The sequence below is a fragment of the Rhamphochromis longiceps genome, linkage group LG19 (assembly GCF_057381845.1).
Source record: "Rhamphochromis longiceps isolate RC_006_pf linkage group LG19, R_longiceps_female_GT1.1, whole genome shotgun sequence".
Taxonomy (NCBI): Eukaryota; Metazoa; Chordata; class Actinopteri; order Cichliformes; family Cichlidae; genus Rhamphochromis; species Rhamphochromis longiceps.
The window spans coordinates 28,075,188-28,091,984 of record NC_140575.1 but is presented as its reverse complement, the minus strand read 5'-3'; the positions used below and the strand labels follow the sequence as shown (position 1 = coordinate 28,091,984).

The following is a 16,797-nucleotide window of genomic DNA, read 5'->3' as shown; positions in this document are numbered from 1 at the left end:
AAACTAGTTTTTTAATTAAGCAGCAAGGCAGAACAAAGTCGGGCCTGTATCAAGACACAGGGACTAAACCCCAATTCAACCAGACCCAGAACTGATCCGGAATTAAAACAGGACTGCAACAGTTCAAAATCAGGACTACTGAGGACTTAACCAAGACAGAACCACAATCAGAACTAGATGATAGTAGCACTAAAAATCATCATAGACCTGCACTACACTTATTTTTTAATTCTACCAAAGTCCACTATTTAGATTGAGAAAAGTTTATATAATTATTCAGCCTTGTTGTGCAAACAAGCCTGCATAACTTAATAAATATAGAATTTGAAAAATAACAAACCTAAAAAGAAACACTAGGTACGAGATACATGAGGACCTACGGTGATACTTTTGGTAAACAACCATTTGACTAACATGTGTGTCTCACCCGCTCTTGTTCATCTCTGTTCTGTCCTCATTCTCTCTCTCCCTCTCTGTTCCTCTCTCTCCCTCTTTGTGCTGACAATCATCAAATATACAGTTGAAACCAGATATTTACTCTTCAGATCAAAACACAAACACTTTTTTAATTGTAACATCAAATCAGACTAAATGTTTATTTTTTTAGATTGATAAATATAAAAAACATATTTGTTAACTTTAAGAGTAAAGAGAGAAACTGTCTGTATTTCTTAATTGTAAATGGCACCAAATTGTATTCAAACTGAGCCACACTTATGGAGCTCCACAGTTCTTTTCCTGGTGTTTTGGTTGACATCTCTTGTAAATGACCCAGATTATTTGTTTATTTGATATTTTTCAAACAGTTAAATCCCTGAACGAATTATACCTTATAATATAGATTAGACTCTTATTTTGAAATTCGTAACGGGCAACTTCCGGGAAGGAAGATCGTACCGCAACTGCTTGCCGCAGAAAGGATTAAATGAGAAGGTTATCGTTTTCCATCCATCTTAAAATTAGCATCTAGCTGGAAGGCGAACAGGTATGTTTGTGTGTTGTACTTGTTGTTTACATTTCGGACAATTTGTAAATGTATTACTTGATTGTTAATAAGTTTATGAGCGATCTAGCAGGCTGATGCTAGCACCTCCTGTGCCTTTTCTGTGAATTGATTAGCATAACAGAAACGTGGTTATATCAAGTGAATGTTTATTTGTTTTATGTTATGATTACAGCTCTTACGATGTGTCTATGGCAATTTGTGAATAAATGGGTTGGAATACCCCACCATGGTCCATCCGTAATGATCATTGAGTGCATCGTCTGAATAAAGTCCGGCTGGAATGCTACAGTAAGAGCTGATCCCCCGCATCATCCTGCTGCCATCCTGCACCACGGAACCACGAGGACGAGTCACGGAGCTGTGTTGCTATTCGTCTGGGATTGACAAGACATTTCACGGAGCAACTCAGTGCCATTCTATGGGTCTTCTAGACAGAGACTTTATAATCATCATGCAGCTGGCTTAATGGTTTGATGTGACGGTCAGAAAAGGTATGGAACATTTCATTCTAATCGACAAGGAAAGGACATTCATTCTCATCAGTGGTGGTTAAAGGGAGAGAGAAGGTCGTCAACTACTGTGGACATCTGCTGCATTAAGACACGACGGACATGAAGTAATAACAAGTGAAGTAATTTTGTTTATTGGTATTTACCACCACTACTGTATATTTATCATTCTTTCTACTGACTCAAAAGGGGGTGAAAGAGGGGCATTTAGTTCAATTTGTAACTGTACAATAGTAATGGTGTATTGATCTGTGTTTAGCATAAGAGGTTTACTTTACCACATCAGTTTGCAACAGCTAGCAGGTTGCATTCATTATTTTATACATTTCTTCTCAATGTTGTGTTGGTTATCCGCTTCTATTTCAACTTGGTTTAAAGTGCAAAGATTCTCCTCCCTTCTGTTAATGCAGCCTGTAAGTTATAGTAACCACAAGCAGCTCATTAACTAAAGCCTGCAAATTAGATAAGTAAATAACATAAACACGAAGGAAATGGAGACTCCCTCCTCACAAACAGAACTAGAGCATCAGATAGTCGACCTGCAGAATAAAATCAAAGGGCTTAAAGCGTCTCTTGAAGACACATCAGAAACTACGGAAATAGAACTTTTGGAGAAGGAAATTCAACGCAGAGAAGAAACGTTGAACAACTTACAAGGTGAGCTTAAGGAAGGCCTCCGACGTTCCACTCGAACAAAATTCCCAACTCCAAAGGCGCTCGAAATGCAACAGGAGGAAGCAAGAAAAAGGGAAAGAAAGTTCATCTCAACGTACGAAAGATGGAAGATTCGAGCCCGAGAGTCAAGAGAGCAGCTCAAGTCAGACATTAGTAAAGGCGAGCTGGCATCTTTGATGGATTCTTTGGAGAAAGAGAAAGAAACTGTGTTAAACACTTACCTTGAAATACGAAGTCACATTACACCTTCTCCAGAATTAAGACGTCACGTTGACAGTTGTGAGGCAGTTACAGCCGAAATTATGAAAGTTACCTACGAGAGAATGTCAGATCTCGATGGTGATTATGATGCAGAACAAGTACATTGCCGTCTCAGGGAGCTGCTTAAGAACAGCTACGCACGCTCCATCTATGGATCCACTGCATCTAGAGTGACAAAGTCAATCCGTAGTCACAAAGGCACTACTCTAACACTCAAACAGGCGGATGCAGCAGCAGAGCTAGCTGCTAAGGAAGTCGAATTTGAAGGGTTGCTGGAAGAAGAGAGACAAATGGAGAAGATAGAGGAACAGCACAGAAAAATGGAAGTAGAAAAGCGCAGACTTGAACGCCTCCAAGCAGAAAAGAATTTGAGGGCCGCTCGGGCCAAACTGCAAGTCTACAGCCAGGTAGCCTCGCAGGAAGGCAGTCTCCATTCCTCTAATAGTTCAGTGGGAAACCATCATGTTCCCCCTGCTATCAACCCTCCAACTCCCACCGTCACAGCATCGCCACCCGACCTAAACGTGTCATCCCTTGCCCAAGCCCTACAAGACAGTATGGCTCTAAATAGACTTCCAGTTCCAGAGCCGTCTGTATTTAGTGGGGACCCCATTCAGTTCATCGAGTGGAAAACTTCATTCATGTCACTTATTGACAAAAAGGCCATCTCCCTAGCAGACAAACTTTATTACTTGAGGAAGTATGTAGGCGGCCCAGCTCGTAAAACATTAGAAGGAACTTTCTATAGGAATGACAGCGACGCTTATAAGGATGCGTGGAACAAACTGGATAACAGATATGGCCAAACCTTTATTATACAGAAAGCCTTCAGAGATAAGCTCACAGATTGGCCAAAGATCCAACCAAGAGATGCAGAAGGATTAAGAGACTTCTCAGATTTCTTAAACGCTTGCCAAGATGCAATGACACATGTGAAGAGCCTCGAAATACTGAAAGACTGTGAAGAGAATAAGAAGCTAATCCTTAAACTACCAGAGTGGATAGCATCTCACTGGAACAGGAAGGTTACTGAAGCCTTAAAGGGCAATAAGGAATTCCCCAGTTTTAAGGACTTCGCCGCATTTATGGCGACAGAGGCAGAGATTGCTTGTAATCCAATCACCTCAGCTTATGCCCTCCGCAGCTCTGAGTCGAGCACTGCAAAACAAGGCAGCAGAGACCCTAAGAGGAACAAGGCAAGCGTTCTAAACACACAGACTGAGGCTGACACCGAGAGGCTCAAGCCAGTTAAAGGAAAGGAAAGGTCTCCTTGTGCCTTCTGTCAAAATAATCAACACAGACTACATGGATGTCCCAAGTTTATTGCTAAAACTCTGGAGGAGCGTCGAGATTTTGTCAGAGAACATAAGCTCTGCTATGGCTGCACCAAACCTGGACATAGTGCAAAAGACTGTCGACATCGACACTCATGCAACACGTGCAAGGGTAAACATCCCACTTGTTTACACGATGACAACTATTTAAAGAAGGAAAGAGTTCTGCCACAGGAAACCACTATCCTGAGCAATGCCGGCCAAACGGAGGCTGCTGCAACTTCAATGTCAGTGATTACCGGACAGCCAACTAACACATCAATGATTGTGCCTGTGTGGGTGTCAAAAAAGGATACAGGAACTGAGAAACTGGTTTACGCCTTGCTGGACACGCAAAGCGACACGACGTTTGTTGACCAGGAACTGAGTGATGTATTAAAGGCAGATTCCTGTCCAGTTAAGCTGAAGTTAACTACGATGATTGGACGCGACGTGATCGTAAAGAGCCAAAGAGTCTCAGGGCTTTGTGTTCGGGGTTATCGCTCTTCCCTCCTCATCGACCTTCCTCCTGCTTATACCAAGGATTGCATACCAGTAAACAGAGCCCATATCCCAACATGCGAGACAGCTAAAAGGTGGAATCATCTCTCCAAGGTCATAGAAGAGATTCCACCTCTACAGGACTGTGAGGTTGGTTTATTGATAGGCTATAACTGCGCACGAGCAATGGCACCAAGAGACGTCATAACGGGAGGAGACGATGAGCCTTATGCAATTCGTACCGACTTAGGATGGAGCATAGTTGGTGGTACGTTGACATGCCCCGACACCTCAAGTACGGCGGGACAGTGCTTCCGAGTTGCAGTCAGGGAGCTCCCACCAGTCACTCCGGCAGATGCCATTCGCATTCTAGAGTCTGACTTTAAGGATGCTAAGGAAGACGGCAAACCAGTGTCTCAGGAGGACATCCTGTTCCTGGACAAACTCAAGAACCACATCGAAAAGAACAGTCTAGGTCACTACGAGATGCCGTTGCCCTTTAAGGAGAGACCTACCTTACCTGACAACAAACAGCTTGCAGTCATACGTCTGAGCCATCTAAAGAGGAAGCTGTTAAAGGATGAAGGGTACAAAGAACAGTATATCAAGTTCATGGAGGAGGTCATAGAAAGGGGTGATGCAGAGGAAGTCCACGATGATGGGAAAGAGGGCGAAAAATGGTACATACCTCATCACGGTGTATTCCACGACAAGAAGCCAGGCAAACTGCGCGTGGTGTTCGACTGCTCTGCCAAGTACAAGGGAACCAGTTTGAATGATCATCTGCTCACTGGTCCTGACCTGATGAACAATCTCAACGGTGTACTTCTTCGCTTCCGGTTGCACTCCACTGCATTGATGTGCGACATAGAGAAAATGTTTCACCAATTTCATGTGAAGAAGTCAGACCAGGATTACCTGCGCTTCCTTTGGTGGAAGAAAGGAGATCTCGGTGCACAGCCCCAAGAATACCGTATGAGGGTGCATATCTTTGGCGCAGCCTCATCGCCTGGCTGTGCAAACTACGGATTGAAGCATTTGGCTACAGAAAATAAAGACCGGTACCCATTAGGCTCTCAGTTCATTCTGAGAAATTTCTATGTCGACGATGGAGTCACAAGTACAGACAGCTCAGAGAAGGCTATCAAGTTAGCAGAAGAAGCCAGAAAACTTTGTGCCCTGGGTGGTCTTAGGCTCCACAAGTTTGTGTCCAATGACAAAGCTGTCCTGGTAAGCATACCAGCAACTGAACGTGCATCAGACATTAAAGACCTCAACCTTGCCTTTGATAACTTACCTTCAGAGAGAGCGTTGGGTATCCAATGGCACGTCGAATCAGACTGCCTGAAGATCATCACCAACCTTAAGGAACAGCCTGCAACACGTCGAGGCATATTGTCCATTGTTGCATCCCTGTACGATCCCTTGGGTCTCATAGCCCCCTTTTTGCTCATTGGAAAGGAAGTGCTGCAGCAGATGTGCTGCCATGGAACAGGTTGGGACGACCCTCTAACCAACGAACTTCGTCCACGGTGGGAGAAATGGAAAAACGACCTCAACAACTTGGAGAGGATAAATATACCCCGAAGTTATGCCCCGGCAGATTTCGGAAGGGTTATTAAACGTGAGTTACATCACTTCTCCGACGCAAGCACTACTGGCTATGGACAGTGTTCATATCTGAGGCTTAGCAATGAAGAAGGAGACATCCACTGTGCTTTAGTCATGGCCAAATCTCGTGTCGCCCCAACAAAGGTCACCACGATCCCAAGATTAGAGTTGACGGCTGCAGTCATCTCTGTGAAAACCAGCAATGTTTTGAAGGAAGAACTTGGATATGCGGACATTGAAGAGCATTTTTGGACCGATTCCAAGGTTGTACTAGGGTACATCAATAATGAGGCTCGACGTTTTCATACATTCGTAGCCAACCGTATCCAGAAGATACATCTCTACACGAATCAAAGGCAATGGAGATACGTCCCTACTGACCAGAATCCTGCGGATCGTGCTTCTAGAGGTTGTTTTGTCCATGAGCTAATATCATCGGACTGGTTTACCGGCCCTGCATTTCTATGGGAAAAGGGAGTTGACCTCTCAGAAGAGGTGGCTCCGGAACTGTCAGTCGGAGATCCAGAAGTTAAGGAAACACGGACTCTAAACACGGAAACTGTAGAACAAGATTCTCTTACTTATCGGCTGGCAAAGTTCTCATCCTGGACTCGCGCCATCTGTGCAGTGGCTCGCATTCTTCGAAGGATCAACAAGGATAAGTCAATCGGCCTCTCTACAGTGCAGGAAAGAGAAGAAGCCGAGCGCCTCATCATCAAAGATCTGCAGAGACAAACATATTCGGAGGAAGTGCGGCTACTGAAGAAAGGTTGTCAGCTGCCACCTCATAACAAGCTACATCACCTCAACCCCTTCTTGGACAACAATGGTGTGATTAAGGTGGGAGGTCGACTCCGTGATTCAAACCTTCCTCTCTCAGTTAAACACCCTACCATCATTCCAAAGGAACATCATGTTACAAGGATGATCATAGCATACTGTCATGAAGAAGTCAAACATCAAGGCAAGGGAATGACTCTCAGTGCAATTAGGACAAGAGGTTACTGGATACCAGGAATTGGCAGGACGGTTGCATCCTATCTTCGCCGATGTGTAGTTTGTCGGAAGCTTCGGAGACGGACAGAAGAACAGAAAATGGCCGATCTCCCTCCAGAGCGAGTAAATCCATCTCCACCCTTTACCTACTGTGGAATGGATTGCTTTGGACCCTTCTATAGCAAGCAAGGACGTAGTGTGCGAAAACGATATGGTCTCCTTTTCACCTGCTTCTCCTCCAGAGCCATCCATATTGAAATGCTGGAGGATCTATCTACAGACTCATTCATAATTGGACTGCGCTGCTTCATTGCTATACGTGGAGCCGTACGCCAGATCAAATCTGACCAAGGCAGTAACTTCCTAGGAGCCAAGAATGAACTGCAGGAAGCCCTCACGGAATTAAATGGTGATAAACTGACGAACTTCCTTTCTAAGAAGCAGTGTGACTTCATCCTAAATGCTCCTGGATCAAGTCATGTTGGTGGAGTGTGGGAGCGTCAAATTAGAACAGTCAGGAGTGTTCTCAACGCGACCCTTGGACTCTCACCTGGAAACCTACCTGATGCTTCCCTCCGAGCATTCTTCTATGAAGCAATGACGATAGTTAATAGTCGTCCTCTCACTATTGAAAACCTACATGATCCCAACAGTCTTGAGCCACTGACACCAAACCACTTACTTACCCTGAAGTCTACCATGGCCCTTCCTCCCCCCGGCAAGTTCATAAGGGAAGATATGTATGCGAGAAAGAGATGGCGCCACGTACAATATTTGGCCGAGCAGTTCTGGAGCCGTTGGCAGAAAGAGTACTTAGCCAACATTGCCTTTAGACAACGCTGGCACACCCCAAAGAGAAACCTGCAGATCGGGGATATAGTCATAATGAAGGATGAAGACTTGCCCAGAAATGAATGGAGGTTGGGAAGAGTCGTAGAGACTACAATGGACAGAGATGGACTGGTTAGGAGAGTGAAGCTCTGTCTAGGTGACAGGAAACTTGGCAAAAATGGTGAACGTCTTACTAAGCGGTCAGTGCTCGAACGGCCAGTTCAAAAACTAGTCTTATTGTTGGAAGGTGACTAGTCCATTCCTTGCATACTATGCTTCTGTTGTTTGGTCATTATTTGTATTATGAAATCATTGTGTTCTTTCTTCCTATGTTTATGGAGTTATGTTTTTGAACACTAATGATTTGGTGGGAGTGTAAATGACCCAGATTATTTGTTTATTTGATATTTTTCAAACAGTTAAATCCCTGAACGAATTATACCTTATAATATAGATTAGACTCTTATTTTGAAATTCGTAACGGGCAACTTCCGGGAAGGAAGATCGTACCGCAACTGCTTGCCGCAGAAAGGATTAAATGAGAAGGTTATCGTTTTCCATCCATCTTAAAATTAGCATCTAGCTGGAAGGCGAACAGGTATGTTTGTGTGTTGTACTTGTTGTTTACATTTCGGACAATTTGTAAATGTATTACTTGATTGTTAATAAGTTTATGAGCGATCTAGCAGGCTGATGCTAGCACCTCCTGTGCCTTTTCTGTGAATTGATTAGCATAACAGAAACGTGGTTATATCAAGTGAATGTTTATTTGTTTTATGTTATGATTACAGCTCTTACGATGTGTCTATGGCAATTTGTGAATAAATGGGTTGGAATACCCCACCATGGTCCATCCGTAATGATCATTGAGTGCATCGTCTGAATAAAGTCCGGCTGGAATGCTACATCTCTTGATTTTCCCATGTCACAGAAACAGGCTCTGTGTTTTGCCTTATATGCATCCACAGGTGTGCCACCAATTTACTCACATGGACTCTACTAACCTATCAGAAGCTTCTTCAGCTCAGAATGGAATCGTCTGGAATTTTCTTATTAATTAACAATAAACTTAGTGTATATGTACTCCTAAATTTGATGAAAGTGATAATAAATAGACAGCTCTGTCTCTCTTTATTCTGACATTTAACTAATTCAAAATATATTTCAATATTTATCTAAAACAAAAGTTTACTCTAAATTGATGTTGTACAGTAAAAATGTTTTATGTTTTCTCCCTAAAGTGTAAATATCTGGTTACAAATGTAAATATCCTGCTGTGTCCTGAAATCCCTCTTGTTTTGCATAGAAATATACTGAACAACATACAAAGCATAATATATAAAATAACATTTTATAGTTTTTTCTTTGAAAGAAGCTCCTTATGTCCATTCTTATGTTTCAGTACATAACTGAAACCGATTTAGTCGGGGAGGGTAAGAACTGAAAATATGAAATAAACACACGTAAGCTAAGACTCTCTAAAAAAAATAGCATTTGTTCGGCTTTTCATTTCGCCATTTGTTGATTCACTTGAAGAGCAAGTAACGTAATATTGGTCAAGTGATCAGTTTCATATCAATCTTTCGTGATTCACCGTCATATTTACATTATTTGTACGGTACGAATGATTTGCTTTGGTACCTGGTCAAACTTAAGCTCTCCTTAGTATGGCTGGCTCCGTTTCTCCAACAGCGCACTCACTGCTGGCAGCAGCTGCCCCGCCCCCTCGCTCAGTCGCTTAGTGCCTGAGCTCGGATCATACCAATATGAGGGGGGATTCACGCACAGTCGTAAATTCCCACAGTGTGCACTATGTGCTTCGAATATTGTGTGTACTTTTTGTTTTATACAGTTGTCAGCCAGACATCTAACTATGAAAAAATTACACTCCAAAAGACCCCGGGCTTCTGACAAAACAACCCGGGCTTAAGCCCAGTAAGCCACCCCCACGCTCCGCCCCTGGTCAACAGGTTAGGTTTATGTCCACTTTGAATTTGTGGAATAGTAAAAAGCTCACTACTAATGCCCAAAACAGGTCACAAATGTAGTTTAAAGCATAATTCAAAAACTGTTGTTTCAAGAGCTACACACACAAAGAGCTCATTAATAAGTCAGACAAACAAAACTTTTTCTCTTGAATTTCTCCTTGAGCTATAAAATTTTTTTATTTTGGCATTAAAAAATGTGTAGATGTCTAAAGCCAGCACCACAGAGCTGTAACATCCACCCAAAAACCAGTCATGGGAGAACTGGAGACTATTGCCTATGACAAAAGTTTAAAGGTGGAGTACAACCAGAATAGGTCACAGATCCACAGGCCGAACTATAACAGCAACATAACATTTCTCTATAAAGATAAATATCTTAATGACTCCAAGCACTCTGATCAGTAGTAATTAATATGTAATTGATGTAGTGATAGTTTTTATGTTATTGTTGTGGTTTATATTTGTTAATATTTTTTTAGTAATACACATGCTCAGGCATATTCAAATAGACACAGGCACTAGGGATATTTCTCATGCTGCCATGTGTCTCTTTTAATCTCCCTTCTGAGGAACTCAGCAAAATTTCTGTTCCTTGCAGTTTTGTGAATCTCCTGTTCTAACACATCCCTAACCGACTGACTTGAGTAGATGCACAATAGCATCAAAAGGGATCTTTGTACCTAAAAGTGTAACTGAAAGTCCCCTACGAACATCAATTAACAGCACACAGAAAGAGGAATGTAATTTTTTGGCCCCCCATCATTCTCACTCACAGGGGATCAGAAACACATTTCTGTGTTGGATGCTATTGATGGATGCTCAATCATCCAGGTAAGGAAATCCCAGAAAGTTGATTCTGGAGTCCGAGGAATGAGAAATAATATTTGATCTGATATTTCTTGCATGCTGGAGCTCATTTTCATGTTCTCATATATAAAATAAAGGAAAAACTTGAACTATTGAGTGGATCTAGTGGCTCTGTTATGCTGTGGTGGAAATTTTTGCTGTAATGGTTTGTATCCACTTGTCCCCACAGTGGAAAGGTTCCCTAGAAATGATTCCAAACTTGATTTGAGTGATCACTTCTATCCTGTTACAAAGCATTTCAATTCTAATCAGAGTAATCTTTTCCAGGATGTCAATATCCCCGTTCGAAAAAGCTAAATGATGTAAATAGTCTTAACCCAATGAATTGAAAATGTAAGATTGTGCTACGACCACTGTGTCCAATCAGCTTTACTTCATGTTATACAACACATTTTCCAGTCTGCTTGGTTAGTTCAAGATTTAATAGAAATTTGTTATCACTAAATATTGCAGTTACCTTGGTAACTAAGAATACATCGTATCTCTTCTACATCCTTATCAACAGTTGTTCTTTTGCCTCTCTTCACTACCACAGCAGATTTTAAATCAAACAACAATGTTATAGCAGACTTCTGAACAAGGGGTTTTTGTTTGTTAAATTTAGCATTAAATATATAGAAATGGCAGCCATTTTTATCCATCTTCTTCAATTTTTTTTTTAATTAACTGACAAGTTGTTTCATAGGCAAATCGATTCCCCTATTATTTCATGACAAACAAAGCAGACATAATAACTGTAGTTTATTCAAAGTGTTGAATTTGTACTTTATAGCTTACATGTGAGATAAAAAAAAAAGAAGAAGAAAAAATGATTTACATAGAAGAAATGCACTGGCCAGTTTCACAACAACAAAGTCCTGAAAAACCATATGTCCTGAAAAACACAAGTGATGATGACAGTTATTTCAATGGTTGAGAAAAGCCGCTTCTTCTACATCATCAACATCTAACCAACTAAAGAGTATTCTCATGGCACGTAACTATGTATACTACAACTTTTGATCCTTGTCCTCATTTTGACAGTGGAATGAGATGATTGTGGACAAGGTAGTAGTTTGAGGCTTTCAAGTGAATCTGCAGAAATGTAACATAATACTTGAGTATAAAAAGCAGAAGACTGTGAAACAGATTAGTGAGAAAGATGAGTGTTTCTATCACTGACTGTTGTTTTCAGTGAACTTTCAGTTAAATCCCTTTAATATGCAGCACCCCTCCTCTGAACTGTCAGTTACTGTAAACATCTCATAACATCTCCACTTCCTTTGACATACTTATTCAGCTCGGCTTCATTACACGAACTCACTCATCAGTGATGATTTGAAGCAGTTATTTTAGACACTGCTGCAAATAGCCAAATATGGTGTTACGTAAGTAACCCAGAAAAAAGCATGAAAGGGTAATAAATAAATAAATAAATAAATGAATAAAAGCAGTCAAAGAGATGTAGTATTATTCTTTTTTTATGGTTAAAATTAACAGTTTCAATGAAAGGCCTTCTCAGATAGCAGCGCTAATGTGGCCATTATATTTTGATTTGATTGAAATTGGATTTGCCTTCCAGCTATGCAAAGCAACAGCATACAGTCAAATACTTTTTAGCATAATTACTTTATTATGAATGTTAGATTTATAACGCAGTTACATTTCATGCTACAACGACTGATCTGGCATATGGCAAAAAAAATAATCTCTTAACATTTCGGGCCACTGAACATCTTGTCTTCTACACTTAAGCCAAGGATTTATCACCAGCACAACCAAGGACACGAGGGATGGGTTCTTATGTAAACACACAACCAAAATCCAAAATACATTCATATTCATCCTTGACATTTTAGATGTTAGAGGTGGAGACATGGATCCCCCCTAACAACCATCAAACACCAGCTCATTAATTCATAGCTTCTTTTATCTAAATTAATTCTAATCCTTTCTTTTAAAAAAAATGTTTCTCTACTGAGAAACAGATGAAATCTTTTTAGGTTTATTTCTGTAATGCCTGTTTAAAAGTTCACAATAGGAAGTGAGTGAGTTTTACAGAGGAAGACATGCATTATTTTTAGAAGTGCTGAAAATGTACATGAAAATTGATGTCTGCCCGTGAAATAAGATGTATTGGAGTTAGTTTAACACAGCATAAGGTGAAAAGAGGAAGACAAAAATGCTCGACTGAACTATTTCACATCTTACATCTCAGTTTTTACAGAAAGCCACAGTGTTAAAATGAGTCAAAGTGCTGTGAAAAAAGTATTTCCTGCTTTCTTTTTTTTTCTTTGTATATTTCTCACGCTTACATGTTTCTGAACATCGGATACATTTTTACAAATCTGAATATTAGTCAAAGATAACCTAAATACAAAATGCAGTCTTTAAAACATAATATCGTGTATTAGGGTAAATGAATGGTCTTTGTCTAATGTCAACATTTCTTTGATGATCTTGTGAGTGTGAGGGGACAACGAGTTTTTAACAGCTCTATACATGCTCTAAAAAAAGGTATATACAGTATTGATGTAATGTTATAAGCTAACCAGATGCTTTCTTGTCAGTAATACAGAATCCAGTATGAATTTTTCATGTGAGATCATACTTGAAGAGATGGAATAAGTTCTAACTAGTGCCAAAGTATTAAATTAATGGCATAAAATAGGACTGATTTCTGCTAATAACACCCACTGTATGGACTGATAACATCTGACGCGGGTCTTAGTGATGACTGTTTGTGCAACCATTTTTGACTTAGTATTTTGGAGTTACATTTAGTGAGTCAAATGACTTTAAACTCTAGCAGTAAACAAGTACCCATAATGAGAGCACTTGATGCAAAATGAAAAACATCCTGTTTTACAGTTAAACATCCACACATGTGGATTTTTTTTATCACCGCAAACAAAACCATTGACTCGTTCAATGTAAAAGCAAAATCGTGGCTCAAAGAAAGGTAAATCAGAGACCACCGGAGCAGGTCTTTTGTTGTTCTCAGCTGCTGTTCTTAGACGTTTGCATCTATTCGTGTTAGTCCCCGTGGAACCGAGAGCGGTTAAGAAAAGGCAGCAACATTTAGTTTGATGACATCACTTTAATAAATTGTGTATTTCAGCATCGGCCCTTTTTACACACCTCAGAATTCTAAAAAGTCACGAAAACAGTTTTATGCACATTAGCCTTAAAAATGACCTTTGTCCACTAAACCGAAATGCCTAAGATAAATCTCTAATTAATTCCCCCCTTTTTGCTCACCCCTCAGTTACCTAGTAACAAAAATCCGGGGATTAAATGTAACCACCGTCGTCAGAATGGAAGGATGATAATGAAGTATGTTTTGAGTTTCCACTGGGTCACAGAGATCATTGATAAGGTTGGTAAGCTTCACTTAATCCAGGAAATTGCTAGGAAAATGTGTGGGCTATATAATGGGATGGATTAGACTAGAAGTTCTCACTACAAGTAAGTTCTGTACAGAGGCACAGTGAAGGGGACACTTTCTCTCAACATGGTAATACTCTGTCTCTATACTTATGCTTTAACTTTATAGTTCTTTATTTGCATTTACCACTTTCTCTGTATTTGTTTCTATATTTTTAGATAATTGCTACAACCGCCATGGGCTCACTGAAGTCACCTGGACTGTCCCTTCTGCTGTTGTCTTTTCTTCTTTACATAGCTGATTCCTATCCCAACATTGACTTATCAAACAGTAAGAATTGTTTATGATGTAAATACTATTTTAAGTTCATCCAGTGTTTTATAATTGGACTTGAAATTAAATGTAAATGATCTGAGTCTTATGAAAGTCACAATGTTCTGTTCTAAATTTCTTATCACAGAGATTGTGTTTTTAATCTCAGTGTTCAAATGCTGGCACAATATTGCAAACCGTGCAGTTTGGGTTTTTTAGCAATGGTTCCCTTTTCTAAACCACCCTCTCTAGTGGGCTGTGAAGAATGCACGTTGAGAAAGAACAATCTTTTCTCAAGGGAACGTCCGGTTTACCAGTGCATGGGCTGCTGCTTCTCCAGAGCGTACCCGACACCTCTCAGAGCCATGAAGACAATGAATATCCCAAAAAACATCACCTCAGAGGCGACGTGCTGCGTCGCAAGGCACAGCCACGAGGTAGAGGCACAAACACATGACAATGTCAGGCAGCTATTTAACTTTTCTATGAATTTGTGACTTTTTAGCCTAATTTATGTTGGTGTCAGTAAGATTTTAGCAAAACAAATCTTGGAGTTGGATGCTATCGAATAGTTAGGATGTGTATTACATGTAAGCACTTTTTCTGAGTGAATGATTGCGTTATTCATTTCTTTTTATTTTAGGGGATCTTATATAACTTTTAAAGGGTTATTATTATTATTATTATTATTGGAAAAAAATGCACATAAGCTTCTCATATGGTTTTTATTTCAGTTTAAAACACTACTACAGACTATAGAGCAAAATACCATGACAGAACGGTTTAGTGTTATGCCATTTTTGTGTTAATGTTCACCCTTTTCCCCCCTCCTTAATCATCTGTTCCTTTTGCAGATCCTGATAGCTGGCATTTCGGTGAGAAACCACACAGACTGCCATTGCAGCACCTGTTACTTTCATAAGATATGACAGATGGGGACTGGGGACCACTCTGCATCCTTCGGCTTGGCAAACATGTTGTGTTTCTTTTAATATGCACACGCTTTACTCTGTTTTAAAATGCATGTGTTTGTGTTTCCAGAATATATTTCACAGTAATTCTGTGGCTGTGATGTTTCTTTAACCTACTTTTTTTTTTTTTTTTGCCTTATTTGTATTTGAAAAATTGTGGATTTGAAAAACGATTAAAATGTGCAACAAGAGCTTGGATTAAGGAATGAGTCTTATTTTTAAATCCATGCAGAATGATTTGTTACAAGGAGGTTTTCATGAGTGTTTCTTTGGAGAAAGGTGCATTCTTACACAAACTGCACCTCACTAAAAAGTGAGAACTGACTTTCTGGCTGAGACACTCTAATGTCAGTAAGGCGACAGAATAGAACATTTTCAGGAACTAACAGCCAAAATGTGCTTTAATGGCAAATAAATTATAGAAATATAGCTGAATTTTAAGTCAGCGTAGGAAAGATAGAAGTCATTAGAGTGATGATTTAACCACTTCAGTTTGATGACACTTGGATGAGCTCAGACACCTAATAAAGATGTCATTTTTAATACTAAACGTTCATTTAAAGAGAGCTATTAGGATGGGTGGTGATGTACCGTAACTTCGACTTTAACGTTTGTGTTAGGATGCCTGGGTCGTCGACCCAGGGTTTTTGAGTTTTTGATATTATTTATACTTCCTAGTTTTTGGTTTCTTTGAGTTCTGTCTTATGGCTTATGTCTCTGTCTTCTTTAGTTGCTCTGTCTCCCCTATCACCTGCATCCCCTTGTCTAGTTCGCGTCTATGTGTATCCTAAGTTCCTATATCCCCGTGTTCAGTCAGTGTTTGTGTCTGCCCTGTTCCCACGTCTCTGTTCCCTTTGTAGTGCCTGCATATGAGTCTGTGTCTTTGTTCAGTCTGTGTTATGTGTTTCCTGTTTTACTTTAACATCAGACATGGACTTTCAATGTGTCTGGTTTTGCTTCCTCTTGTCTCGTTAGGCCTGATTTGCCCCAGCTGTGTTTCCCTCCTGTTACCCATTCCCTGATTGCTCCCTCTGTGTATTTAAGCCCAGTGTTTCTCTGTGTCTGTGTCGCGATCTACCGTTTTCTTAGCTGTGTGTTCTGTCATTTCTCTAGTTTAAGTTTGTGTTGAGTTTTTTTTAGTTTTGTTATATTTTGAGTATTAAATTAAAGCCTTTTTTTGAGTTCACGTCTGTCTCCGGAGTCTGCACCTTGGGTCCTATTCCTGCCTGCACACAGCCACACCTAACAGTTTGTTGAGAGAAATGAAAAACCTTTAATGTGAAGGGTTTTCTAACATATCAACCTATCTGATATATTTTTTCAAATGTTTTATGGCATTATGATAAAACACAAACATAATAAAAACACTTCATTCTTTGCTTAGGGTAACATGTTACAGTTACATCAGTGGTTTTTGTATTTTTCTTTTCTGGCTTGCCCCTCATTCAAAGCCCCTCATCCCACACCCAACACCTTTTCACCAATAAAAAAAGAATTCATGCTGAATTTCCCAGAAATAAAGGTGTGTATCATCTGCTCAAATAGCATCAGAAATCTCATTCTTCTTTATTTATTATAAAAGAAAAAAA

At 40.1% G+C, this 16,797-nt stretch overlaps 1 protein-coding gene and 1 long non-coding RNA gene across 3 annotated transcripts; both read left to right on the top strand.

Annotated features, from left to right (window-relative positions):
• The first annotated feature begins 770 nt into the window (after window positions 1-770).
• LOC146646983 (uncharacterized) lies at window positions 771-1,235 on the top strand. Its single transcript, XR_014908821.1, has 2 exons — window positions 771-985; window positions 1,179-1,235. It is a non-coding gene; the product is annotated as an uncharacterized LOC146646983 (long non-coding RNA).
• A 12,627-nt stretch (window positions 1,236-13,862) lies between these two features.
• Window positions 13,863-15,179, top strand: cga (glycoprotein hormones, alpha polypeptide). 2 transcript variants are annotated; one of them, XM_085390911.1, is made up of 4 exons: window positions 13,863-13,916; window positions 14,144-14,255; window positions 14,490-14,674; window positions 15,092-15,179. In XM_085390911.1, the coding sequence occupies exons 1-4, from the start codon at window positions 13,863-13,865 to the stop codon at window positions 15,164-15,166; spliced, it is 426 nt and encodes a 141-aa protein (XP_085247037.1). In that variant the 3' UTR covers window positions 15,167-15,179. The 2 variants fall into 2 exon arrangements, with proteins under 2 accessions (XP_085247037.1, XP_085247038.1); XM_085390912.1 differs by lacking the exon at window positions 13,863-13,916 and adding an exon at window positions 14,034-14,054.
• The last annotated feature ends 1,618 nt before the right edge of the window (window positions 15,180-16,797 follow it).

What these genes read in the sequence shown, in the direction of transcription:
- cga (XM_085390911.1), top strand. Translation starts at nt 13,863, where the DNA reads ATGATAATGAAGTATGTTTTGAGTTTCCACTGGGTCACAGAGATCATT. An exon ending in TCACAGAGATCATTGATAAG is followed by an intron (nt 13,917 to 14,143) that starts GTTGGTAAGCTT and finishes CTATATTTTTAG; the next exon opens with ATAATTGCTACAACCGCCAT. An exon ending in CAACATTGACTTATCAAACA is followed by an intron (nt 14,256 to 14,489) that starts GTAAGAATTGTT and finishes CACCCTCTCTAG; the next exon opens with TGGGCTGTGAAGAATGCACG.